At 51.1% G+C, this 27,286-nt stretch overlaps 1 protein-coding gene across 1 annotated transcript in view; it reads right to left on the reverse strand.

The window, feature by feature from the left end:
• The window catches only part of SYT13 (synaptotagmin 13), a 165,577-nt gene that overhangs the window by 76,957 nt on the left and 61,334 nt on the right, over nucleotides 1–27,286 (reverse strand). The window contains exons 2-4 of the mRNA XM_086959618.1: nucleotides 24,677–24,902; nucleotides 5,574–5,708; nucleotides 3,550–3,863 (exon numbers count right to left, since the gene is read on the reverse strand). Of these exons, the coding sequence (XP_086815744.1) occupies nucleotides 3,550–3,863; nucleotides 5,574–5,708; nucleotides 24,677–24,902 (675 nt within the window). The remainder of the gene's footprint in view (nucleotides 1–3,549; nucleotides 3,864–5,573; nucleotides 5,709–24,676; nucleotides 24,903–27,286) is intronic.

Here is a 27,286-nt window from a genome sequence, read left to right on the forward strand (position 1 = left end):
GAAAGTTCTCTCCACACTTTGGATGTGAGAAGGGTCTTAAAATGTTATCTAGATAAAATAAAATATAAATGTAAGATCAATCAATTGTTTGTAAATTATGATCTAGTCCGAATACGTTTGGCCACATCCAAACAGTCTATATCCAGGTGGGTAGTTTATTGCATCCTAATATGCTACTAAAAGGCAAATAAAACTCTGTCTGGCAAACCAAAGGCCCATTCTACCAGAGGGAAGGCATCAACGGCTACTTTAATGAAGAATAATCCTGTTGCAGATATCTGTAAGGCAGCTACATGGAAATCTGTTCACACTTTTTCGAGACACTATTCTTTGGACTCGGATGCTAGAACAGATGCTCAAGAAGGGCAGGCTTCCCTCAGGATCTTTTACACTTAGGACCATCTCTGGTCCATCCTTTTCTCTTCCATTTGTAGGAATGTGTTAGCTACCTTATTCAGTGTTTTTGATTATCAATGGAGATGCCCTGAAAGAGAAGAATGGTTTCTTAATTGTTATTCTAGCTCTCAGGGGAATCTCAATTTAAATCAAGGGAGGTGTGAGCCCCCCACCCTAGACGCTACAGTGGGGGCAGAATTCATTATAGGCCTCTTCTGCCTGCACCTCTACAGACAAACGCTGATAATTAAAACTATGAAGGAATACAGTGTCAATAAAAAAGCAAGAAGGAGCAGAGAAGAATGAAAGATGGGTAAATACCAGAGGTAAAGATGGAAGGAATATTGAATGGAAGAATTTGTGAAAGGATGGATGGAAGAGTGGATGTAGGAATACGTGGGCAGATGGATGAGTGAGTGAAAGGATGAATAAATGGATAGATGGATAGACTTTTACATGTCAGAATAAATGGATAGGTAGGTGAAATAATGGCAAAGTATAGGGATAGGTGGATGAGTAAGTGAATGGATAGGTGTATGATTAGATGGATGGATGTATGATATGGATGGAGGGAAAGGTGGCAAACTGGATGGAAGGATGGAAAACTGGACAGATGGTAAAATGGATGGATAGATGGCAGGGAAATGGATGGATGAGTGGAAGAATGTATTTGGCAAAGTGGATGGATGGCTCAATGGATGGGTGGGTGGATGGAAGAGTTGCTGGATGAGTGGGTGCATGGATAGTCGGGTGGAGGGCAGGGTGGATGGATGGAAAGACAGACTGGTGGATGGCAGAGTGGATAGATGGATTGATGGATTGATGGCATGATGGAAGAGAGAAAGATTGAATGATGGATGAAAAAATAAATGGATAACAGAATGTTAATGTGAAATAGTGGATATCAGCAGGTGAATGGAAGAGTGAAAGAATGTTTGGATAGATGCTTGGGTTGAAGAGACAAGGGAACTCTTCTATGCTTTAGTACATAGTGGGGACCATTTAAAAATTTCCGGCTACTCCCTAAAAATCATAAGAAACCCGCTGTCCACCTTGCTTTTTTGTTGTCGCTTGATTAAATTTCTTGTGCATTAATGCTTAAATCTATGATAAATACATAGAAGTTCACAGAACTCAATGGTATTGAATCGGTGTAATTGTCAAAATAGGAGTTTTTCATTCTAACAAAATCCCTTGTAGGCAACCTTACTTGATAGTGTTAACTCTGCCCAAGCCTCCAAGGGTATATTGGGTTTCCCCACGACCTTTCTGTCCCCTTAGTATTGTGACACACCTTCCACCATCTTGAAGAAGCCGCAGACTAGGGGAAGTGTATTCATTTCTCCCAAAAACGCATGTCAGCTGTAGTGCATAATAATCACCTAATGCATGGATCCTTCTGAGTGTGTCTATGCATAGGAATTCCTACCGGAGTGGTATACTTTCCAGTAAAAATCCTATGAACACTCACATCTGTGCCATATACAAGGCTCTTGCTAGTGCAACGCAGCTAGTTATCCAAAATCCAAATATGGTATTTGTAAAGTGCGAACTACTCACCCCTAAGAGTCTAAAGGTGCTGAGGGCCGTCGGGGAGATTAAATGAGCATTTGCCCAGAGTCACATGGTGCTGAGCTGCATCTGCTGATCAAACCGTGAGCGCTGAGCTCGGGAGTCAGCCACTCTGGTCCCTACGCCACACCTCTAGATAGAGCCCCATCTAAGTAAATGAAGAAGCAGTAGGGTAATCTTAATAGATTTAGGTCTGCGTTGCCATAAGGGCCATTGCTAAAGCAAATTTGGATACTTCACTGCTTTGCATGACACATCAGTAAACATTGGCTCCTGAGGTTTCTGTTCCTTCCCAACTCTCAGCAGCCTTTCCCCTGTGAACATTCCTGTTACTCCCACTGCCCCTGAATGCAGTGCTGTGGAATCCCTGCTCTCGTTGTACATTTTCAGTTATATGAAGTTCCATCTGCCGGTGTAAATATCCCCACAACCTTGGTTTATGAATCAGGACCTGAGATTTAGCTCTACAGATGGATAAGTGTATGCATTTCAGTGTTACTTGGAGGCATAGTTTCGGAATCCTTCCTTCTGAACCCAGCTGCAGCAGGCCTGAACACCCCCTTTAAATGCTTTTCTCGCTGCCTTGTACTGGCTCTTCTCACACAAACTGAACCTTGGTACGAAACAACAAACTTCATGCACTTCCGGGTTCACAGAAGTGTGCTTAGATTCTGCAGCCCCAGGCCTCTCGTAGCAGCCTCTCTCGGAGTCACCTCATCTCACGCAGGCGGGGTCGCTGAGAGGGAGGGTCTGCTCTGGGGCCCCTCATGAAGCCACTGTAAGAGAAAGGGCCACTGGATCTGTGTGAGAGCCCATCAGGGCTTCTTAAGATGAATGGCTAAGTCACCCTGCTAGACATGTTAAGGTGACCATGTTTGATCTGTAAACAGAGGAAATACATAGAATCTCCTCCAAGGTTGCCTTCAAATTGGAAGTAAAAAGATTCCTTATGAACAAGTTCTTACCCCTCCATGCTCATGACGAGCTGAGCTTGTCATGAGTCACAGTGGAGCTGTGCTCATGATGATGAGCTGAGTTTGTCATAACGACTGCTGCCCGCCCACGGCCGGCTAATTACCCGCGGGAGAATTAATGAGTGGGCGGGTCTGTGTCGAGCTGAGCTCGTCATGAGCACAGCTGGGCTACAGACCCTCCCCTCACCCCCCGCCCCCGCACCGTGGGGGAATTACCCCCGCTGCCAAGGGGTTAATAGGTTGATGGATCGCCTGCTCTAATGCGTTGGACTTACACCTTTAAGCCCTGCGCTGGATGATATTTCTTTTTTTTTCTTTCCTCTCTCTCGATGCACTTGCTCCCCCCCACCCATCTCGCTATGTACCAATTATTTTCTTATTATTTTGCTGACCCCTTGTACTTGTAACCGTTCTTGTCCTGTGAGTTCTATTTTGAAATGTGATTCTGTCTGTATTCCTATTTGACACATGTACTGCAACTGTTAACTTCCTTTCCCCACATATTTTAAAGCGCTCGGATATCCCTCGGGATCATGTTCACGCCATATAAAACTTTATAAATAAATAAAATAAATAAAGATGGAAGCTTCCTGCCCATGGCAAGTACCTTTCCAGGAGGTTTCAGATCCACCCAGTGGTCAGGACGCTCCGCGGCCTCCACGTTGGCCAAGCTCAGCCTGATCTCTCCAGCAGTGTTGTGCCTGGAGAATTTGTCACAGTTCCTGAGGGTTAAAGTCAGCATTGCCTCTGGCTTTTCTGGCTCTACCAGAGGGAACAGTAGTGTGCTCTCCCAGACGACATGGCTCTTCTTGTTCACGAGTCCCGTCTGGGCCACAATCTTGCCAGTGCTGGTGGCCAGGCTACCAAGGACATAGCAGTCGCAGAGCGCCTCTTCGTTGCCTTCCAGTATTCCATTGACTGCTGAGTGAAAAGAGACAGCGCGTTACATCAGAAGGTCTATATTGAGACGGGTGGCATTGGGTATGTTAGTATGATATTCACAGTAGATCAGACAGACTGGCATCCCAGAAATCACTAGAGCATCAAGAAGGGCCCTTAAAATGTGGAGGTCAAGCAAGCATTACCAAATAGCACATACACATGTACACACACATTTATACGGCCCTCGAAGGGCATTCATGCTGACATGCCATGTGCCTGTTCATAGGAGGCAATGTCCAAATTGGTTCATTGTAGCACAGAACATTACATTCAGTACAGGGCAATGTCCAGCGAGAGAGACCAAAGGTCAGATTTACTAAGGACTTGTGTTGTGTTTGCATGATACAAGTCGTTGCAAGGCAACACAAGTCCCAAAATGGGATTTACAGAGCCAAGCAAGAAGCTATTTCCACCGCCTTGCGTGGCTTTGTAAAGAAAGTAACACAACATAGTTCCTTGTGCTGTGTTGCGTTATGTCTCGTTGCAGTTGGCATCTATGCAGCAGCCTGCCTTATTTTGGGTCTCGTTAAGTTTGAAAGGATCACATACACTCTGAGAGAACTCTACTGACTCCCTCAGTCGGCCGAATTACTTTCGAGACATTCTGCAACTGCGCAAAGCTCCTAGACAAGCACAATGGCCAGACTAAAAACCAAGCGATGCAACAAGGTGATTGAACATCAGAAAGCATGCCTTCTCCTGCCTTATCAAAAATCAGGAATTTCATCCCCGACCAGAACTGACAATTGTAATTGCATTTATATAGTGCTTAGTACTCCTGACGAGGTGCCGGGTGCTTTTCAGCTAGTAGCACGCTACTCCGGAACCCAAAATGAATTAGTGGTGAGTTAGAGTATAGGGAAATTAGAAATGTATTTGCGGGTGGACATTTGAGTCTGTTATGTGGGTTGAAAAGGACAGTGGAAGGGACAGATGAGGAAGTGTTTTGCATTTATTTAGGTCTTGGTACCCCTTATAAGGCATCAAGGTGCTTTCAGGGAGTAGCACGCTACTCTAGAACCCAAACAGGATTAGTGGTGAATTAGTATAGGGAAATATGAGTTTAATTTAAGCGATGGGCATGTGAGTCTGTTAGTTGGATTGAAAAGGATAGCGGAGGGATAGAAGAAGGAAGGGTCTAGAAAGTGTTTATTTGGAGATCATAGCAGCTGGAGGAGGTGTACTCTTGCTTCTCACAGCATCTCATCGAACCCAATTTCACCTCTGACTACCCCACTCCTCACTTAACCTCTCGAGAACTCTCTTATCCTATGTAGTCCCCTTGTCTTGCTTTTTACCTACCTTCTCCTAAGGCTGTGCATTGCTCAATCTATAGGTCCATGGTCTATAGATGCCATACATACATACATACATACATACATACATACATACATACATACATACATACATACATACATACAAAGGCAAGAAGCCAATCAATAAAGCAAGACAAGGAGAACAGAAAGGTACCTGAGGTAGAAGAGTGTAAAACGGAGGGGCTGGGAGTTTAATAAACAGGGTGTAGGGTGAGGAGAACCAGCCTACCCTATCAAAAGCATTGTTAATGTTTTCGACATTGATATTTTAATATACAGCCTGTAGTGATAGGCCAAGGATAAAAAGCATTAACTGCTTGTAGTGCTGAATATATTCCCATATTCATGTAATCACCTCATTGAAAATTCTTACCTTCCAGACTGGCCACAGTGACCTCTGCTTTCTCACGGTCATAGACTAGCGAAAAGTGTAGTTTGGGGACCGGGCTCCTGCTGGTCCTCTGCTCAGGGTCCAGGCTCTCAGTCCTGTGGATGTCCTTGTGGAGATCTACAAAGGCAAATGCAAACCCGTGTCACCAGGATCCACCCTGTGGTATTAAGGTGCATAAAGAGTTGTTACAAATTCTCTAAGTGACAAATGTCTCCCCCTCTATCCTGGTACACCCACATAAATACAGGTGCTTTCTTGCGTCTCCTATAAGCGGCAGCCATAGAGCATTGAGACTTTGCCGGGGCGCAAGCCCCCCCGGACGCAATCAAGGCCGGGCTCAAAGCATAAGGTACTGGAGGGCACGGGGTACAATTCACACGTGTCGAGCGTGCTCGATCAAGGCAATGCCCAGGGAGAGTAAGGTGGCAATGTTTACTTTAGATGTAAATGATAAGGCACTTGGGCCCAGGTTTACTAAGGGCTTGCATTGCTCTTGCGTCACGCATGGCAGCACTAGCTCTTCAGATGGTTTTACTATGGCGTGCAGGGACGCCGTGCGTGGCTCTGCTTGGCACGCGAAGTCTGGAGTAACGCAAGGAAGCGCAAGTCTCGGCCTCGCGTCACTCTGGGCTGAGAAGGCGTCCCATGGATTTTGACGCGTGGCCAGATTAACTGTAAATGTGTAAATGTATAGGCATTTATATAGCGCACTACTTACCCGTAGGGTCCCAAGGCGCTTCGACCGCTGCAAAACCCTTCCTGGCTTCCCTGAGAGATGGTCCCTTAATGGGTATCTCCAGGGTGAGACCAGGCATCCCTGGCGGTCAGGTGGGGCCGTTAGTGAAGATGAGGCAAGCTAATGCTCAGAGTTGCCGAGTGTGATCGCTGATCAGAATGGGCACCGAGGCGAGAGAATGATCAGAGTGGGCACCGAGGCGAGAGAATTATCGAGTCGGCTGACCCTGGTCCAGAACGCTAGCAAACCCAGGTGAGGCGTAATGAGGAGAAATGTATTTATTTCTCATTGGTTCTTCCTCTTTCTACGTGTGCTGCATTTTGTAGCACACACAGAAAGTGGAAAGTGCCTTAGATGGTTGCTTTTTGTGTTGGAAGCGGCTCCTGGCAGCAAAGAACAGCCACTAGTGCACCAGGGCAGAGAGAGCACAGGCATGTTCCATATGTTAGTAAATAAGGTGCATCCCTGCCCTCTCCATTTGACACAGCTCAGCTGGGTGTCGCTGCGTTGCACTGGATCACAGGCCCGGCTCTAGCAGGGGGGCCAGGTGGGCCCGACTCACCCAAACGTGACTTTTGGTCCATCTAGTCGGAGCGGAAGATGCTGGAGAGGATGCACAATATTGATTGTTGTGATGTATTTTTCACTTTGTTTACTTTAATTCTCAGTCAGTGGTCAAGGAACCTCTAGAACATCTTTTTTAAAGTGCATTGCTTTTCTATTTATACCTGCAATTTTAAATATGTACTGATAAAGAGAAAAACACCGGCTTTAGCTGATTTTCCCTATTTTTGCACTGGCAGAGACATTAAAATACTGGCTATGCTGGTAAAGTCTGGAGGCAACCCTAGCTCGTGACTGAGACAAGCTGCAGTTGGTGAGCCAGGAGGAGCCGAGCCAACGGTCTGTCTGGGTTCTTAGAGAATGCGCACGAGCCAATCCCTTAAAGTGTTTCTTAATCATACGACAAACATTATGCACAATATTATAAAGTCTCTTCAAAATTCTAAAAGTGCATTTCTTTAAAGTGCAAATGCTTTGACATTCATATTTAGCATTACAGCGCTGCACAGACAAGTAACTTATTAAAAGTGATACTTTTTAAACATGAACTTGGAGCCATTCTTGCCCCCTCTTCACACTGGCTACAGTGCCTTCAGCCCGCAGTGCCCACCCGAACGCACCTTGGGCCCATCCTGGAACAGGGCCTGCCTAATGCATCATATCTTAGGACATATGGGCCTTGGTTGACATAATGGTGCAGCGATAGTGAGATAACTTTTTGTCGAGCTAGGATGCAGGAGCTAACAAAGGTGCAGGCTTCTTCACACGCGCCCTTCACTAGGTCACACATTGGCCTCAAAGTGTGAAGATAGGGGCGGCATGTGCAAGCTGTGCACCTGCACAGGGCCACCAAACCCCAGGGGCCTCCGGCTCTGTTCCACTTCCAAACACCCTGACACCCCCCTTCACTGGACTCTGTGCTCCGCCCCGCCCGGACCCCCTCTTCCGGGGCCCCCTACCTACGCTCCCTGCCCAGGGCCGCCATGAGCCTAGAGCCGCCCCTGGTAAAGAGCGCGGATTCACAGCAGTGACGAGGTCATCCCACCTGGTGCTTTCTGCAGGGTCACACACTGCTCTGGCACAACATAAACACTGGCGCTGAACGCCACTCACTGTTGTGTGGATGCACTACTAGTTAAAGAACAGAAGGAGGGGCTGAAAGTGAAGTCAGCCAGTGGGCAAATTGGGCTGACCCATTGCCCCAAGCGGCATGCTGACGTGGGCGGAAGCGAGACTGGAGTGACACAGCAACAGACCAATGGATGAAGAGAGGTGCCAAAGCCTCCGTAAGTAGGGATATGCGGCTGCCCGAGGCCACGCAGTGGCCATCAGGAGGGCGGCCCCCTAGACATAGAGGGCTTCCCCCGCCCCTCTATTAGCAAAGGGTAAGACCTAGAATTTGCTTAATTATCCTAATTTTAGCACAGCCTAAGACGGACTTCCATTCAGTCAATCCTTCGCCATGACAGCACAGTTAAGCTAATACCCTATAGAACTGAGTTCATACAGAATAGCTACCTGGGCCAGGCTGCACCAGGGAGTATCGCAGGGATAGCGGGATATAGCTTAGCGTACTGTGTGATGGGGCATGCTCACTTTTACTTGTCTAAGAGTAGTCTTTGCATACAAGTTGCTATTTTTCCCCAAGCACATGTCCTGGCAGGCTCCACTTGTGCATCCACGGCGTTCAGCCACTTTTCTCTCCTCACTTCCCCAGCCATAAGCAGCGCTTTGGCCTTTTCCTGTGTCTGCACCTATGAGCATTAACATCAGAAAGGTACCGAACAAATGATATTGATGAGCCCAGTGAGAACAGCCTGTGGCTGTTTATTACGTGTTGTTGGCCGGGAATGTGGGCCACTTCTCCGAGGGGCCCCGGGCCACATGGTGGTCCCAACCCTCCCTGCTGGTAGACAGGCCTACCCAGGAACGAATGGTTATGCAGGCGTTAGTATCACTGGTGCTTGTCTGGTAACCAATCGTTGCTTTGTAGCACATAGTGGTTACAAGAGGTTAGTATAAGTGCATGTCACTACGAGTTATTACCTGGTAGAAGATCACTTGACAGTTGTCGGACTGTTCTCAACACAATTGCACTGGGAAGACACTTCCACACTCTAGGCAAGTAGAATTACTAGAAGTGTAGGTCCGCCACCAAATATGGGAAAGGGCATGTAGTATAAGTGGAAGTGTCTCTTTTTGGGGAAATCTTGTTGGTCAGTTTGTAGGCCCACGCCTTCACCTTTCTTATGCAGTAGGCGCTGTAGGCACTCAAGCTCTTGTCCACTGTGACTTAGAGTTAGTGACGCATGCTTGTTGGTAGAGAGAGAGTATTCTCTGTACCTGGCAGACTCTTTCCTTGGGTTAACAATGGGAGGCCCCTTTCTTAGTAAAGGAGATCTTTTCCATCATTTAGATCCTCTTAAGATGAGAGAGGGCCTGTAGTTTTGGGAAGTGTCTTTAAGGCATAGAACCTTGTTTGTGCCACACCCTACTTCTTCTTCCAGGTGGGGTGACTAAGTGCTCGGGCCGTACACCTAATCTGACCTCTGTCGTGTGGGGGCAGTATCGGCGGCCTGTACCCTTTATGTTAGTAGGCAGTGTGGCCTGTCTCAGTTGCACCCTTTCCTGGGCTTTGATATCTCCCCCCTGACTGTACTGCAGCTGGTCTGCATGGGCTTGCACAGTGGTGGGCACTTGTATCCATGACATCCTGCGAGGCAGCTAGGATACAAAAGTATATTGAGTATAGCAACATCCCAGTACTCCGGGAATCACGCACTGCGTTGTTTAACTTGTCCTTCGCATCCTTGATAGTTGGAAAGGCCGGCAAATGGCAGCTAACGTGCCTGGACGAGCTTCTGCTGCCGGGACCCACAGGGGGGATCTGGCAGGCTCCCTGGGATAAGTCTCAGGTAAATTCAACCTGGGGTGTACAGGCTCCCCAGCTAGTGGAAGCTGCGTTCACTATTAAACATTTGTGTTGGGCACGCTTGTTCTCTACGCAATGGTATGGCAGAAGGCTAGAATCGCCAGGTGAACAGAGTGCAAGTGGGAGCCCTATTTTCCTATAGACTAGAAGTAAGATGCAATGTCGCCTACTATAAGACCGGCAGCAGTCCTACAACCAAAATTCTTCTATGTGCTGCACATTTGAATTTCTTTCTGATAGCATGGTATTTTCCTCGTTTTTAACCGTAACCCCATATTATCAGAGGGATGGAAAGGTCAGGGCGGAGGCACATTTCTGATGTCGCTGACCTGACATTTTCTATGGGATAGCTGGGTCAGCATGCCCTGTAGCTTTCCCTACATGTTTTATTGCAGATTCCTTAAAGTGCATTCCCTGTAAAACAGAACTTCCAACAGCTTCTCCCTTCGAGTAGGGTTGCGCTCTATGCACTAATTATCCACTAGTTTTGGACGAGCGTGGTCTAAAGGCTGTGCAATTTGTGGACGCTAAGGTTTGATGGCTGCGAGTAAGCAAGTAAAGCTACGATAGTAAAAAATTTTACTATGCTAGATACCTTAGTAGTGACACTGCTAACTGTGAAAGGTTAATTATAAGATATATGTACAAAGGGTTCAGGTAGGAAGGAGGCTAAGTAGTGGGGGGCCGGGCCGGCGACGGTTGCCACCGGCCGGGCTGTGGCGGAGTTACAGGGCAATCCGGAAGCAGAGAAGTTCAGCACTGGACCTCAGCGGGCACATAGGGGTGCCAGAGCCTAAGACCTGGGGCCTCAGGGGAGGTTCCGGGAACACGTGTCGGCGCCCCACTAGTCCTTCGGGCGGTTGTGGGCCTGTGCAACCGGGGGTTTGCCTAGTACGCCCGCAAGGGGCGTGAGTATTATGTTTACCATAAGGGGCAGCACATGGTGGTTCGCCCCGGTGCTGCCTGGCTCATCAGGCGGGCAGGTGGCGAGAATGCAGCCTGCCCTTGGATTGCCCGTAAGATAACCCACTATGATTACATAACGTTGTATGTAATAAATAAACCTGCAGCAGTTTCTTCCCAATCTAACACTGGTGTCTAGTGTGTTATTTGCGGGATGCATGCTAAGTGTGGGGTGGGGGGGTCCTGTTGCCCTGTAGTGTCTATCATACAGATCATTTTAGTGGGCTTACCCCAGACCTAAAGAGACTGCCAGTGCCTTGCTACACAGGGGGTAACCTGGGACGGTGGCATGTAAGGGACAAGTAGCAGTAACGTGGAACATGGACTGCGGCTGCCCGAGGCCACCCGGTGGCCATCAAGAGGGCGGCACCGTAGTTACAGAGGGCCCCCCCCGCCCTCCTTCTTGGCTGGGCCACTCACTCCTCCTTTACCAGGAGGAGTCCCGGCAGGAATGGGGGCAGGACCAGTGACGTGCGTCTGGGGCGGTAATCAGAGCCAGCACCGGCAAAGCTTGAAAATGGCGGATGCCAACATGGGGGCTGCCATTGGTGCCTATGTTCGCCATTGCTCTTCGTGACGAGGGGGGGCAAGGCGGTGATGATGTACGCGGTGAATGGGAGGCCGATGGGGTCGAGGCAATGTCGAATTTCTGCGCCGCAATTGCTGGTTGTTGGGGGACAGCGCATCTGCCACGGGCCCGGCATCCGCGAGGAGCGGTCGCCTAGTTCCTGGAGTGCCGGCGGGCTGCTGCGGGCCTCGCGCCTCGGACTGGCTTGATGTGCTGTTCCCCCCCCTTTTGCTCCCGCTTTTATGCTGCTCACCGCATTGCGAGGGGGGGGGCGTATGGTCCAGCGCTTGATGCACTATGCACCTTCACCCCCAACTTCCCCCTTTCCCAACCGCAACAGTTACGTGACCGCGCGCGGGACCGGCTCCGTGCCGGGGGCGCCTATGCATCTGTGTTACGGGCCCTTTGTACGGTCATCGAGTGTGGGCGGGCATCCCAGGACCGAAATTGCACTGTCGCCCTGAACGGGGCTCGACCCGCTGAGGGTCCCCCGGCGGAGCATGCTTTGCTCACTGACCTCCTCTTCCTCAGTGGCCCGCACTTTGCTAGCCCCCATGGCCCCGGCTGCCTCTCATTTGGGGGAGTGGCTGCCTCACATCCCGAGCTCGCGGTGTGCTCGGCACGGGGTGTTGGTTGGGGGACAGGAGTCGAGGGGTGCTGGCTTGTGGGGAGCGCAATGAGCGCCTCCTCCCCCCCGTCGCCTCGCAAATCTTGTCAGTGCCATGTTCACGGCATTCCAGGTTAGTGCCTTAGAATGATACCCTGTGCCACCAGGCATCAGGGAAAGTTGCGCGCTTTCGCGGACGGTCGCTGCTGTTCCCTCGTGCTACGGCATTCCATAAGGCTTCGGAAACAATCGTCAGTTACGGGGGAAGTCAATGAAGTGAGCGGGGCGCCAACCGGCAGGGTGGAAGGGGCCAGTCTATATAGGATATGCAATGTAAATGTTAGCATGGTAATTGGTTGTGTGTGCTTATGGTCTCCTCTGTTTCAGGTTTAGAAGGACGTGCTGGGCGTGCAGGGACATACAGTGCTTAACAAGGTTCAGGCAATGCTGGGGAAGTTGGGCCAAGGTTGTTGTTTGGAAAGGGGCCCTCAGGTTGCACCCAGTTACCCACCATATGAAACTGATTGTATAGGGTGCACCTAGCAGGCTATGGCTGATTACACAGTGGCACACCAGGTCTCAAGGTTGTACTCATGGATCCGTTTTCCTTTCAGACTCACGTCGTACCCGAATACATTTGCAAACGCATCCGCACAGCATTTTAGTGAGATACATTTTCAGAGGTATGTATCATTGCTCACGGGGTTAGCCCAAGACGGCAGGAGAAGGGAGGAATGGGTGTGATACATGGGCCGGGGGGGAAGGCCTGTGGCTTGTGTCAGCAGCGAGGGGTAGTCTTTGCCCTAGGCCACACATCGCTATCCCTGCATTACTCTCACGGAGCCTTTCTTTTTCAGGATCCGAACTTGAAGTGACGAAATGGATAGCCAGGGATCCCCCCCACTTTTCACCCAGATGTCCCAAGTTGACGATTCTTAACCGGGAAGTTCCCACGATGCACAAATGAAGGCACTCATGGACCTGATAAAGGCCAAAGGGGTGGGGTGGCTTGGACCAGCGAACTGTTAAGTGCCAACAGTCCCAGGGATTCCGGTGTTGTCATGTCCCCACCAGCGGCGGAACCTGAGATAACAGAGGACACTGGGCCTACGAGGTCCAAGAGATTGAAGCAGCCCACATGCAAAGACTTTCCTGCGGAACCGGCTACAGCCAAAAGCCGCACAACAGAGTAAGCCAGGAATGTGATAGTCCATGCAACCGCATCCCCTCCCACCGTGGTCAGGGCGTCCCCTCCCCGGGCAGCGGTTGCCCCACCTGCGAACTTTGCTACACATGACGAGTTGGGTAAGCTCACCAACACCCTCACAGACTTTATGGCTGAGATTATAGCAGGACTAAAGACAGCTGGTCAGCCAGCAGGCGGTGAAAAAATGGTTTCGGGGGCGTAATAGGGGCACCAGCACCTGCTCCTTTGGCCACAGCAGAGGCAACTTTTACACTAGTGTGGGGCAGCCAAAATTCACAGGGAGGAACCGGCACAAGCAGCGCAGCGGTTCCCCAGCAAGCAGTCCTACCGCCCCCCCTGCCCCTGGCGAGCAGCAAAGCGTAGCGCCAGCGCCTCTTACCACAGTACTGCCTCCTCCTGCCCCCTCCGTCCAGACACTCCCCCCGCCACCTGCACGTCCACTCCTGTTTCAAGCGCATCACCCGGCGTGTCATCAGCGCCACAAATGTCCATGGCTCCCATGCTTTCAGGGAAGTGCTCTTTGGCTTGGCAGGTGCCCCAGACGGCAAAGGAAGGCATTTGGCATAGGGAGTTTATTGATATTTTCTCCCTTCTCATGCTCGGGGCCGAAGGGGTGGACATCAGAAGATGGGGGCTAAAGAGGAGGAGAAGAAGGTACGCTATCATGCATGGCCTGAGAAATGCATCAAGACCTGGAGGCAGGCTTTCTCTATCTTAGCCGCAGTTATCACAGAGCGTTTTCCCGAGGAAGCGCAGGGCCTGTTTCAGTACGCAAGTGCCATCACAAATGAGGCGGAAACGAGCAGGGGCATGGGTTGGTACAGGTACGACTGCGAATTTAGGAAAAAGATGGCTGTGTGTCCCGAATTAGACTAGGATCAAATGGAGGTTAGGCTCTGGATGTAGCACAAGGGCAAGGGTAAGGCGGAAGTCACAGCTAAAGCCAGCTCCAGTGATAAGAAATTTGAGGCAGGGAAGGGCCAGAGCCAGGAGAAAAAAGGTCAGTTCAAACAGTCCTTTCGGGGGGCGAGGTGGAGGTGGCTCCAACAGGGGGGGCAAAAGAGGCTTTTTTGGAACCTGCAGGTTGTTCAATTCTGGGAACTGTACATGAGGCAAGGCTTGTAGATTCTCTCACACATGTGGCAAGTGCAGCGGCGCCCATCCTGCCTCGTCATGCGACAAGCGGGATTCAGCTGGGGGCCAGCAGAGACAAGAAAAGTAACTCCCCCGACATCTCCTTTACAGTCCAGCTTCCATTGACACCCGACCCGTCTCCTGCACCTCCACATGATCCTTTGTTTCAACTTAAAGCGGCGGCTACTCCATCTGCTTGTCCCCTCCAGTCGAAAGGCCTTCCCCAATTGTTATACCCAACCTCCTGCCTCTCCTGAGGGTATATCTCAATGTGAAAGACAGGGCAACATTGGCTAAAGTTTTTTTTAGAAGGTTTCAAAATCCCTTACCTTGGGCCGAGGGTCAGCAGGGATGCTGACAATTTGAAATCATCTAGGGACCTCCCCGAGGTAGTGTGTGAGAAGATCCGAAAGGAATTGGCTTTGGGGAGGGTCGCAGGGCCGTTCCACCTTCCTCCCTCCCGGATTTCATGGTATCTCGCTTGTGAGTGGTACCTAAAAGAGAGCAGGGTGCGTTCAGGCTCATCCATCACCTATCCTTCCCAGAGGGGGACTCTGTCATCTTGGTTGGCGGAGGGGGCATGCTCTGTCTTCTACTGTTCACTAGATGTAGCCATTGACACCATTAGGAGAGCAGGGAGGGAGGCGTGGTTGGCAAAGGCCGACATTGAGGCAGCATTCAGACTCTTGCCTGTTCACCCTGAGAGCCAGCACCTGCTGGGGTTCAAGTGGGGAGGCCAGTATTTCTTTGACAAGTGCATGCCCATGGGCTGTTCAGTCTCATGCGCCTTCTTCGAGGCATTCAGCCCCTTCTTGCAGTGGTCACACTCGGTGAAATATGAGGTCAGGGCGGTGACTCACTACCTTGATGATTTCTTATTCATTGGGAGGGAAGGTACTGAGGAATGCAGCGATGGGCTTTCATGCTTCATGGATCTGGTGAGACACCTGGGGGGTGCCTTTGGCTCCAGGCAAGACCGAGGGCCCAGCACAGGTTCTCACGTTTCTGGGCATTGAGCTAGACACGGTTAACGGGGTGTGAAGACTCCCTGCCGGGAAGGTGCAGGACCTGCAACGGGACATCCGCGATCTGCTGGGGAGGGACAAGGCACCGCTAGCGGTCATCCAGAGCCTCCTTGGCAAACTCAATTTCGCGGCACGGGTCATTCCTGCAGGCCGTGTTTTTGCTAGGCGATTAGCTAGGTCAACAGCCAAAGTAGTCAAACGCCACCACTTCGTGAAATTGTCAGCAGGCTTGAAACAGGATTTCAAAATGTGGGAGGAGTTTTTGGAGGACTTCAATGGCACGGTCATCTGGAGGGCTCCTTGGGCTGATAGTCCAGAACTCAGCATGTTTACTGATGCTTCAGGCAGGGAGGGCTTTGGTGCAATTCTGGGCGAACAATGGTGTGCACAGGAATGGCCCAACGTCTGACGCAAGCGTGGCATCACTGCCAACATCACAGTGTTAGAGCTCTTTCCAGTTTTCATTGCTCTTCATCTCTGGCCCGGGCCCCTGTCTGACAGAAAGGTCCTCTTTTGGTCGGACAACATGGCGGTTGTCCAAGCTATCAACGGACAAACAGCCAGTTGCCCGTTGGTCCTCTGCCTGCTGAGGGAGTTAGCCAGAAGGAGCCTGAGCTGCAACATTGAGTTCAGGGCGCGACACATTCCGGGGGTCATTAACGTTGCAGCTGATGCTCTTTCTCGTTTCCAGTGAGACCGTTTCCGGGTGGCCTGCCCGCGAGCGAGAGAGGAGATGACCCCCTTTCCACCGGCACTCTGGCGCATCTTGGAGTGGAGCAGGAACTGAGAGCAATGGGGGAGAGATTATTGGCGCCAGGTACTAGGAAGCGTTATGGGAGGCACCTGGCGAATTTCCACGAGGCAGTCATAGACATGGGCTTGACAGGATTACCGCTTGAAGACAGAGTGCAGGCTTTCATTGTCTGGGCAAAGAAGCAGGGCAATTCTCACTCTTGGGTTTGTGGCAATTTGGCCGCCGTTAGCAATGATGCCAAGTTGAAGGGTATGAGGGATCCAGCCCAGTCCTTTGTCATCAGAGCAGCCCTCAAGGGATGGCCGAGGGACGAACCGAGGATACCAGACAATAGAGCCCCCATTGATTGTTGCACTCTGCAGTCCATGCTGGTTGCGTTACAAGCCGTGGCACATTCTCAGTTTGAATCCTCTTTGTTTGCGGCAGCTTTCTGCCTAGCCTTCTTCGGAGCTTTTCATAGTAGCGAGCTGGTGGCACGATCCAAGAGTGACAATTCAGGGGATGCTCTGGGCCTGGATGACGTCAGTGTAGACACGAATCTGACTATCACGCTCAGGAAGTCAAAGACGGAACAGGCAAGGAAAGGGGTTGTCATTGTGCTGGCTCCACTAGGGGACCAACTAGGTTGTCCAGTCTCAGCGGTCCGTGCCTACCTCGCTCTTCGACCAACAGTGGCGGGTTACCTCCTCATGCATGCGGATTTTAGCCCGCTCGCCAGGTACCAAATGGACAAAATTATGTTGGCATGTCTCTCCAGAGCTGGTTGTGCGAATAAGGGAAAGAAGTTCTCTAGCCATTCTTTTCGTATAGGGGCGGCCACTGCGGCTTCCTGCGCTGGCATGTCACCAGCAAGCATAAGAAAGGTTGGGCGCTGGGAATCCCTTTGTTATAAGCGTTACATCCGCCCATGAGGTACGGATTGATGACAAGTTTGCAGTGATTATCTAAGTATTATATTCGTGTGCAGTGTTTGCTGTGTTTTACCATATGTGTCCATAAAAGAACAGAAAGCGAATTGTGTCCTTTGTTTTGACAGGTTCGAGAGTGTGGGTTTTGGGGCATTCAACCGTCGCAAGGTTAGGTCGATGGGCGGCGATCAGGAACTGGATGCACGGTTTCTCCAACACGAAATGCGTGTGGCTGGATTTCCCGGGCATGCGCTGGAACGGCCTTTTGCCTAGGGTCAAGGACTCTCTAGCTGCGAGGGGGGCACCTCCCCATCATCTGGTCATCCACCTGGGGGGCAATGACATCATCAACCTGGGAACGTCAGCGCTTTTGCAAAAAATGAAAGTGGACCTTGGAGAAGTTTGCAGACTGCTGGGAAGTTATGAAGTGTGATGGTCCGAATTGGTACCACGCAGGGTATGGCAGGGCGCTAAGTCAGGTGAAGCAATAGAGAAGTCAAGGAGGAGAATAAACAGTGACATGCGTAAATTCACTTTACAGAGGGGCATTGGTTTCATCAGGCATGAAATGATTCAGGACAAGATAAAAGGTTACTTTGAACCTGATGGTGTCCACCTTTCTCCAGTCGGTATGGACTTGTTTCTATTGGACTTACAGGAAGCACTGCAGGGCAAAGGCTGCAGGTAGTGTAGGAAGCTAGGTGGTGGGGGGCCCGGGCGGCGACCGATGCCGCCGGCTGGGCTGTGGCAGAGTTACAGGGCGATCCAGAAGCAGAGAGGTGCAGCACTGTACCTCAGCAGGCACATAGGGGTGCCAGAGCCCAAGACCTGGACCTCAGGGGAGGTCCGGGAACCCGTGTCGGCGCCCCAGTAGTCCTTCGGGCAGTTGTGGGCCTGTGCAACCGGGGGCTTGCCTAACTGCGCTCCGTCCCACTAGGGGCGTGAGTACAAGAATTACCATATGGGACAGCACACAGGTGGTTCGCCACGGTGCTGCTTGGCTCATCAGGCGGGCAGGTGGCGAGAATGCGGCCTGCCCTTGGATTACCCGTAAGATAACCCATCATGATTACAAAATGTTGTATGTAATAAACCTGCAGCAAGTTTTTTCCCAACATAACACTGGTGTCTTGTGTGTTATTTGCGGGTTGGTTGGTATGTTGTGGGGCAGGGGGGTCCTGTTGCCATGATGTAACTATGCGGCTGCCTGAGGCCACCCGGTGGCTATCTAGAGGGCGGCACCGTAGTTACAGAGGGCCTCCCCCCCCTGCCCTCCTTCTTGGCTTGGACACTCACTCCTCTTGGGGCAGGAGGAGTCCCGGCAGGAAGGGGGCAGGGCCAGTGACGTGCGTCCGGGGCGGTAGGCAGGGTGAGGGGTATTTAAGTTCCCCTCGCCATCTTAGATGCCTCTTTGCCAACCCAGACGCCTCTAGACGCTACCAGGACACTCTTTTCCCTCCCTACCTCTTACCCTGTGTGTCAGCTGGGGGGGGATTGGTTGAACTTTATAATGTATATCTTTTTCGTTGCAGGCGGAGTTACAGGGCGATCCGGAAGCAGAGAGGTGCAGCACTGCACCTCAGCAGGCACATAGGGGTGCCAGAGCCTAAGACCTGGACCTCAGGGGAGGCCCGGGAACTCGTGTCGGCGCCCCAGTAGTCCTTCGGGCGGTTGTGGGCGTGTGCAACCGGGGGCTTGCTAACTGCGCTCCGTCCCACTAGGGGCGTGAGTACAAGAATTACCATAAGGGACAGCACACAGGTGGTTCGCCGCGGTGCTGCTTAGCTCATCAGGCGGGCAGGTGGCGAGAATGCGGCCTGCCCTTGGATCGCCCGTAAGATAACCCATCATTTTTACATAATGTTGTATGTAATAAACGTGTAGCAAGTTTTTTCCCAACATAACACTGGTGTCTTGTGTGTTATTTGGTATGTTGTGGGGCGGGGGGTCCTGTTGCCATGATGTAATATGAGTGTTGCCATGGCATGTAAGGTGAGACAGAATTCAGGGTATCTTATCACATGTAAGGGGAGTAGTTGTACCATATTAAGGACCTGTAACAGTAACATGGACAGAGAAAGAGAGTTTAGTAATAGCATGTAACATGCAAAGCAAGTGTAGCAGACATATGTGACATAGAGTAGGTAATGCATTCACATGTAGGCGGGCTGGTGAAGAGTTTAACTTATTTCTAAAGTTTTATATAGCGCAACATCGGAATCCGAGAGAAAGCTCTGGAGTGGATCATCTCGTTCCTCGCAGGAAGAACCCAGAGAGTCCGTCTTCCCCCGTTCTGATCCAAGGCCACCGAAGTCATTTGCGGCGTACCACAAGGATCATCACTCAGCCCAACCCTCTTCAACGTCTACATGAGCCCCCTCGCAGCCATCGCACGCCAACACAACCTCAACATCATCTCCTACGCCGACGACACCCAGCTGATCCTCTCCCTCACCAACGACCCCACCTCCGCCAGAGCCAACCTGCACGAAGGGATGAAAGACGTCGCCGACTGGATGAGGAACAGCCGCCTTAAACTGAACTCAGACAAGACGGAAGTCCTCATCCAGGGATCATCACCCTCCGCCTGGGACGACTCCTGGTGGCCCCCGGCCCTGGGCACCGCTCCCAAGCCAGCAGACCACGCACGCAACCTGGGCTTCATCCTGGACTCCTCCCTGTCGATGACCATACAAGTCAACGCCGTCTCATCTTCGTGCTTCAACACCCTGCGCATGCTCCGCAAGATCTTCAGATGGATCCCCACTGAAACCAGGAAGACCGTTACCCAGGCACTCGTCACCAGCCGACTGGATTACGGGAACACCCTCTACGCCGGAACCACAGCCAAACTTCAAAAAAGACTCCAGCGCATCCAGAATGCCTCTGCACGACTCATCCTGGACATCCCCCGACACAGCCACATCACCAGACACCTGAGAGACCTGCACTGGCTCCCCGTCAGCAAGAGGATCACGTTCAGACTCCTCACCCACGCACACAAGGCTCTCCACGACCTGGGACCCAAGTACCTCAACGACCGCATGACCTTCTACACGCCCACCCGCCAGCTACGATCGACCAGCCAAGCCCTCGCCACCGTACCCCGAATCCGCAGAGCCACCGCCGGAGGAAGATCCTTCTCCTACCTGGCAGCCAAGACTTGGAACTCCCTCCCCACCCACCTTCTGCAAACCCAAGACCATCTCTCCTTAAGGAAGCAGCTCAAGACCTGGCTGTTGGAGCAGTGACATACCCCCTCCCCCAGCGCCTTGAGACCCTCCCGGGTGAGTAGTGCGCTATATAAATGCCTTGATTGATTGATTGATTGATTGATTGATTGAACATGACCCTTGCAGGCGTCAGAGCGCTTTGCAAATTTTCAGGAAACAGGTAGTCGAAGACAGAACAAGGTGTAACAGTCATAGCATCCCGGAGAAGGGGAGACCCCCTCAAGGTCCAACGAGACAAAACCAAAAATAAGAACATAACATCTGGGGCTGCTGTCAGCTGCCACTCACAGCAATTTCCTGCAAAGAAAGATGAAGGTATGTGGACTCCCTCCAGGCTACGGATTGTTTACTGCTCTCTTTTAATGCTCAAAAGGTGTTATCATCTCAGCTGAAAGCTGATTTGCGCCTGTGATGGCTCGAATGTCATCACCCGAGGCCTGCGAGCCCTCGGCCCCGAGTTATAAACAGATCTGCGGGCGGCCAGTGATGGATGTGTGCGGCTATAAAAAGCCCGCATCCATACTTAACCTTGTTATCTTGTAATGTATGCTCTGGCGGTCCCGGGTGGGTCACGTCCTGGCCCCCGGGCCCGGTGAGACGAGCCGCGGCGCTGTCTGCGCTCCGAGGATGTGGGCTCGGCTCTGGGCGCTGTGCCAGGCCCAGCCGGCTGCTCAGCACCGCGGATAAAAATAGATTTCCTGGACGGCGGAAACGAGATATGGGGGCGAGGAGCACCGAGCCGGAGCTCTGCACGAGCAGAGGGTGGGGGCGTATGGGGGGGAGTCGGGGCTATTTGTATTCCGTTCCCAACTGCGGAGGGACGGAGGGGAATGAAGCAGCAGAAGAAAGACGGAGAAACAGGTCTACCTAAAACCAAGACCCCCGCGCCTAGAGACAGACTGACCACATGAGGCCAGGGAGACCCACCACCCGGCCCCAAACAAGCTGCAGCCTCGTGTGCCCCCACGCCCCCCATCACTTTGGTGGCAAAAAAAGAGCTATAAGGTGGGTGCAGTGGGCCGCTCAGTCCCCGGTGCCACTGCACCCGATGCACTGATCGTCCCGGGGCCCCAGCACGCGCCTGTCTTACTGATTGAGGGGAGCAGGGGTCCCTGGTAGATGCCAGACCCCGGAACACTACAGTACATCATGACGTTTCACCTCAGAACTGCTCGTAAACTGGATGTCTTTAAAGGGAGTATTTTGCAAAATTGTGTAAACCCGTCGTTTAATCAATAACAAGAATTGTTTTTGGAGGGTCCATCTCGGGGTCCCCTGGCAGGGGTGTAACTGCCTCCTCTCAGCCGCGCATCTGTGACGTGACGTCGCTGTGAGTGACTGAATACACATCTGGCCAGTGGGTGTTCCTCTTCATAGCCACCTCTCATCTCCGTCGGCCTCCTCGAGCTGCACCGGCCCCAGCTGGAGAGAGGTGAGCGAGCCGAGCCAGAGCCGAGCCACAGCCGGCCCTTGGCTCTAAGAGCCAGAGTGGACGCGAACAAGCCGAGCCCTGACAATATTTGGCATGTAATTGCAACCAACATCGAGTGAAAATATGATGAAGTCTCTTCAATGGTCAAAACAATATTTCTGTGACGCACTGAAGCGTTTCTCCTTCAGATTATAATACTAAATGGAAAGGGATTTATTACAAGTGATAGTTTTAATTCCTGAATTTATAAATATTCCTGCCTCATGACAATGCCACGTGCGATTTAAGATGCAAGTGGGATGCGTAGATTCTTATTGTAGGGAACATTAGCGCCAATTAAATCCAACAAGTGAGGTGCTTGCACAGCGCACACCCCTAGCTCACGTATTTCAAGGCGCTCTCATAAGCAATATTTAGGAAAAGGACGCAAGCAGAAATGCAATATTTTCCCAGGATCACACAGTGGTAGGATCCAAGGTTTACTGCTTTCAGGGCTCACGGCACTTTAAATGGTCACTTTGTATTCACTTGTGAAAGCTTGTGGCTAAATGTCTGAAGATATATTAAAAGCAGCCAAGAGCATTTACCCAGATAGTTCAAAGTTCGAATTAGAAAGATGTATTTGAAACTGTGTGGTATGGAAAAGAGGAGGAAGGCATTTAAATACCTCAAGGAAGAGGTCATCTTCCACCCCCACAGCTACTCTGACAATCCCCTGGACTGCTCACAAGTGAGGGGCTTCTTGGTTCAGACCGCATCTCCTCTTTTGTGTCCTAACTGATTACAATAATAACACTTCCCCACCTTTTAAGGGTCAAACGACTTACCCTGATACCTTCTCATCGTGAAAGTGGATTGGCTTAGAAACCTCACCGCCCGTCCAGGTATTTGTGGATTGTTTGAGGAATTTTTCCTTTTTATCTTAGTTTCCCAGGGCTTTCCCTTTGGAGGGGACCTGTCCTCTTTCTTCTAAACACCCCCCTGGTATTTTGTGGAAACCCTGGTTCTTACCCACTCATCCGCTGTCTCCTCCTGTTCCCTGGGACCAGACAGCTTGGTGTTGCCTAGAGACTGGCATAACCTTTCTGAGATACCATTAGTCAAGATGTGCTCTTTCATGAATACATTATACAGCCCCCCATAGGTACTTTCCTTGTTACCCTGTGTCCAGCCCTCTAGTGCATTTACCGAGATGTCGTCAAATTCCACCCAGGACTGTGGGTTTACTTTCTGGGTGTCCCTGAACTTCATCCTGTACTGCTCTAAGATGAGATCAAACTTCATGATCAGACATTTCTTCATGTGCCGTAAGATTCAGCGTCATCCCCTTCTATGGTCAGAAGCCCATCCCTCCCAGCAACTGGGATTAACCCCCACAGGAGTGAACCCCATTATTTGGAGCTAACCCTCCTTAGCCTAATGGTCCTATCAAATGCTGTCAGCCATGTATCAATGTCATCCCCTATTGGTACTTGGAAACTATCTCCTTCGGTAGTCTGGTATCAAACCCACCGTCCCTGGACATCTCACCATCTTCCTCTTCTTCACTGCCGCCATCCTTGTTCCCGTACCTTGCCCACTTCTTCATAGCTGGATCTGCTTTCTCCTTCTTTGCAGCTATGTTATCTAGTTGAGTCTCCAGCTCTGTTTCTCTGAGGGGCATCTCTGGGTTCTCTCTGGGGGAGCCTCCCCTCCCCGTGAGCTGAATGCCTGGACCTGGTGCTAGAAGTAGTTGTCAGCAGTCATCTTGCTCCCCCCAGAGGTTGTTGGAGGGGTCCGCCTCCCCTTCATTCCCCGGAGCTGACTCTGCCCAGACCAAAAGGGAACTAGTCAGTGCTGCTCTTCAAATTCTATTGGCAGCTGGTAGCCCCTTGGCCCTACACTGTATCCTAGGATCAACTACTTTAAGGGGAGTCTGGTTAGCAGTTATGCTCCACAGGATCCCTAGTTTTGGGTCACAAAAAGAAACTTCGCAAATCAGAGACAGAACAATTCAGACACATTAAAAATAAATTAAAAGCAGTTTAGTCCAAATGTAAGCATTTCCAAAATCAGTTTTTGTTCTAAATTACTGGTTTTTTAAAGATCTTCACTTAAATACTGTAAATGTAAATGTGTGTATACTTGTAAAGCGCACTATCACCTACAAGGTATCTTGGCGCTGTATACCGCTGTGGAACCCTTTCTGGCTTTCCCTGTGAGATGCCCCTTACTGGGCACCCCCAAGGTGAAGCCAGGCATCCTTGCACTTTCAGGGCCATTGTGGAGATTAAGCAAGCTATTGCCCAGAGTTGCAGAGTCGGGCCCATGATTAGAGTAGGCACCTAGGCGAGAATTATCGAGTCCCTGGACATTGAGCACAAGACCCTGCCGCGTCAGGAATTGAACCCTGGTCCCGGGCCAGACCTCTGCCTCAGGGTCTGCCGCTCTAATCGGTGAGCCACACTTCTCCACTGCATAGTGTGGTCATACACAAGTACTGGATCTCACCACTGCATGCGCTGCTTTCGCCAGGCGAGACCTAATAAAGCATGCATGTCTGCTCTTCCGAGTGTGCTGCATTCCCTGTGGTCCCTAAAGGCCTTTTCCTACTTTCTCAATACTCCTCTTTCTGTCCCCTATTGGTAGTCCCCCACTCTTCCTCCCTTTTTCTCCCCACCGGTGCCCCCCCTTTCAGTTATCAGTTACCCCACTAGAAGCTTGGGGTTCAACTGGGACTGCTGTCCATTATACATGCACTTCCCCTACTGAAGCAGGATGGGGCCTGCGCAGCTGGCCCATGATCCGACAGCATCTCCGCGAGCATGGGCCCACTTGAGGGTTACAACTGAGCAATGCCACCTTGCATTATTACCATCTCATGCCACTGGAGTTGGGCTAAGAAACATCTCATTGCCCCACATGTGTCTGTCACTGTCAAATGTAACATAATGCCAGCAAAGATAAAGTTAGAAAAAAAACTAGGGTACAGCCAAGTCTTGTGGCTTGAGCTAATTGTTGGAAAGGTTCAGAGGTCACATACTGTTCGATGGTGGATCACACGTCCCTCCCGTTCCTTGGGTCTTTCCGGCTTTCCCATTATTGATGTCCTCATCTGCTGGAACCGGAGTCTCAGGCGCTGGATTCTTCCTAATATCAGCGCAATTGATTAGTTCTGGTAAGGTCATCGGCAGCTTTGGGCTATAGATATTGGGGAATTTCAGCAGGGCTTTGGGCTGGATGGGCTCCGTCGTCTGCTCAATACTAAACTGGAGGTGGAAAGAAGAGAGAGAGAGAGAGAGAGAGAGAGAGAGGGGGAACAAAGTATCAAAGAGGATGGTCTCCAGCACAAGCAAGCTCTTATACTTCAACCAAACCTTATGAGAAGAAATTAGGAAAGTCAACCCTGACCTCTTCACCCAAATTCTCGTGGGAACGTCCTCCTCCTCCAATAACATTCTGGCATCCCTTAAGAGCTTCACCATGACATCACTCAATAGCCTCTAGCCCCTATCAGATTACCAAGAACAAAACATAATAAAAGCTAAAATTACAGCGGGTGCAAGGATTAACTCCATCTGTTGACACAAAGGTCTACTGCCCTGGAGGAACACCTGGCTATATCCCAGTCCCAGGTGACCACGTGGCTCCAATCTCGATGTTTAAGTCCATTGGCATCAGTACCCACACAGCCCACCTGAAAACCTACAGGGAGGGGGCATCTGTCTCCACCCCAGACCTGGTTCAAGTCTTCAAGGAACTGGTAACCTCGGTCCAAGCCCAAAGATCTCACACCTTCTCGGCTTTGATTCAGTGAAAGCGGACATCTCATCTGTAGTCTCATCCCGGGTGCGACAATCAACGCCGCTGGGTTTCTCACCTGAATAATTCCAGGGCATTGCTATGAGCTCTTTCTTCTTCAACATGGCACTCACCCAAACTGTCATCTGAGCTATTAAAGTTGTAAATGTTCCAACATCATCAATACTTCGCTGTTTACTAATATGGCCCTTCACTTCACTCAAACGGGCAATGCTGAAAACTCTATTTAAAAAACATAAAATACAGATCACGACAGAGTGTTCAGCTATGGATCATTCTCTACCCACTGCGCTTTGTAAAGGCACTATACATGTTGGTAACTGCCCAACTCACCCCACACCTGCATACCAACTCACCCCAAACCTGCATACCAACTCACCCCACACCTGCATACCAACTCACCCCACACCTGCATTCCAACTCACCCCACACCTGCATACCAACTCACCCCACACCTGCATTCCAACTCACCCCACACCTGCATACCAACTCACCCCACACCTGCATACCAACTCACCCCACACCTGCATTCCAACTCACCCCAAACCTGCATACCAACTCACCCCACACCTGCATTCCAACTCACCCCACACCTGCATACCAACTCACCCCACACCTGCATTCCAACTCACCCCACACCTGCATACCAACTTACCCCACACCTGCATACCAACTCACCCCACACCTGCATTCCAACTCACCCCACACCTGCATACCAACTCACCCCACACCTGCATTCCAACTCACCCCACACCTGCATACCAACTCACCCCACACCTGCATACCAACTCACCCCACACCTGCATTCCAACTCACCCCACACCTGCATTCCAACTCACCCCACACCTGCATACCAACTCACCCCACACCTGCATTCCAACTCACCCCACACGTGCATACCAACTCACCCCACACCTGCATTCCAACTCACCCCACACCTGCATACCAACTCACCCCACACCTGCATACCAACTCACCCCACACCTGCATTCCAACTCACCCCACACCTGCATTCCAACTCACCCCACACCTGCATACCAACTCACCCCACACCTGCATTCCAACTCACCCCACACCTGCATACCAACTCACCCCACACCTGCATTCCAACTCACCCCACACCTGCATTCCAACTCACCCCACACCTGCATTCCAACTCACCCCACACCTGCATTCCAACTCACCCCACACCTGCATTCCAACTCACCCCACACCTGCATTCCAACTCACCCCACACCTGCATACCAACTCACCCCACACCTGCATACCAACTCACCCCACACCTGCATTCCAACTCACCCCACACCTGCATTCCAACTCACCCCACACCTGCATTCCAACTCACCCCACACCTGCATACCAACTCACCCCACACCTGCATTCCAACTCACCCCACACCTGCATTCCAACTCACCCCACACCTGCATTCCAACTCACCCCACACCTGCATTCCAACTCACCCCACACCTGCATTCCAACTCACCCCACACCTGCATACCAACTCACCCCACACCTGCATACCAACTCACCCCACACCTGCATTCCAACTCACCCCACACCTGCATACCAACTCACCCCACACCTGCATACCAACTCACCCCACACCTGCATTCCAACTCACCCCACACCTGCATTCCAACTCACCCCACACCTGCATTCCAACTCACCCCACACCTGCATTCCAACTCACCCCACACCTGCATTCCAACTCACCCCACACCTGCATACCAACTCACCCCACACCTGCATACCAACTCACCCCACACCTGCATACCAACTCACCCCACACCTGCATTCCAACTCACCCCACACCTGCATTCCAACTCACCCC

This window comes from Lissotriton vulgaris, chromosome 2_2 (genome assembly GCF_964263255.1).
Source record: "Lissotriton vulgaris chromosome 2_2, aLisVul1.2, whole genome shotgun sequence".
Classification (NCBI taxonomy): domain Eukaryota; kingdom Metazoa; phylum Chordata; class Amphibia; order Caudata; family Salamandridae; genus Lissotriton; species Lissotriton vulgaris.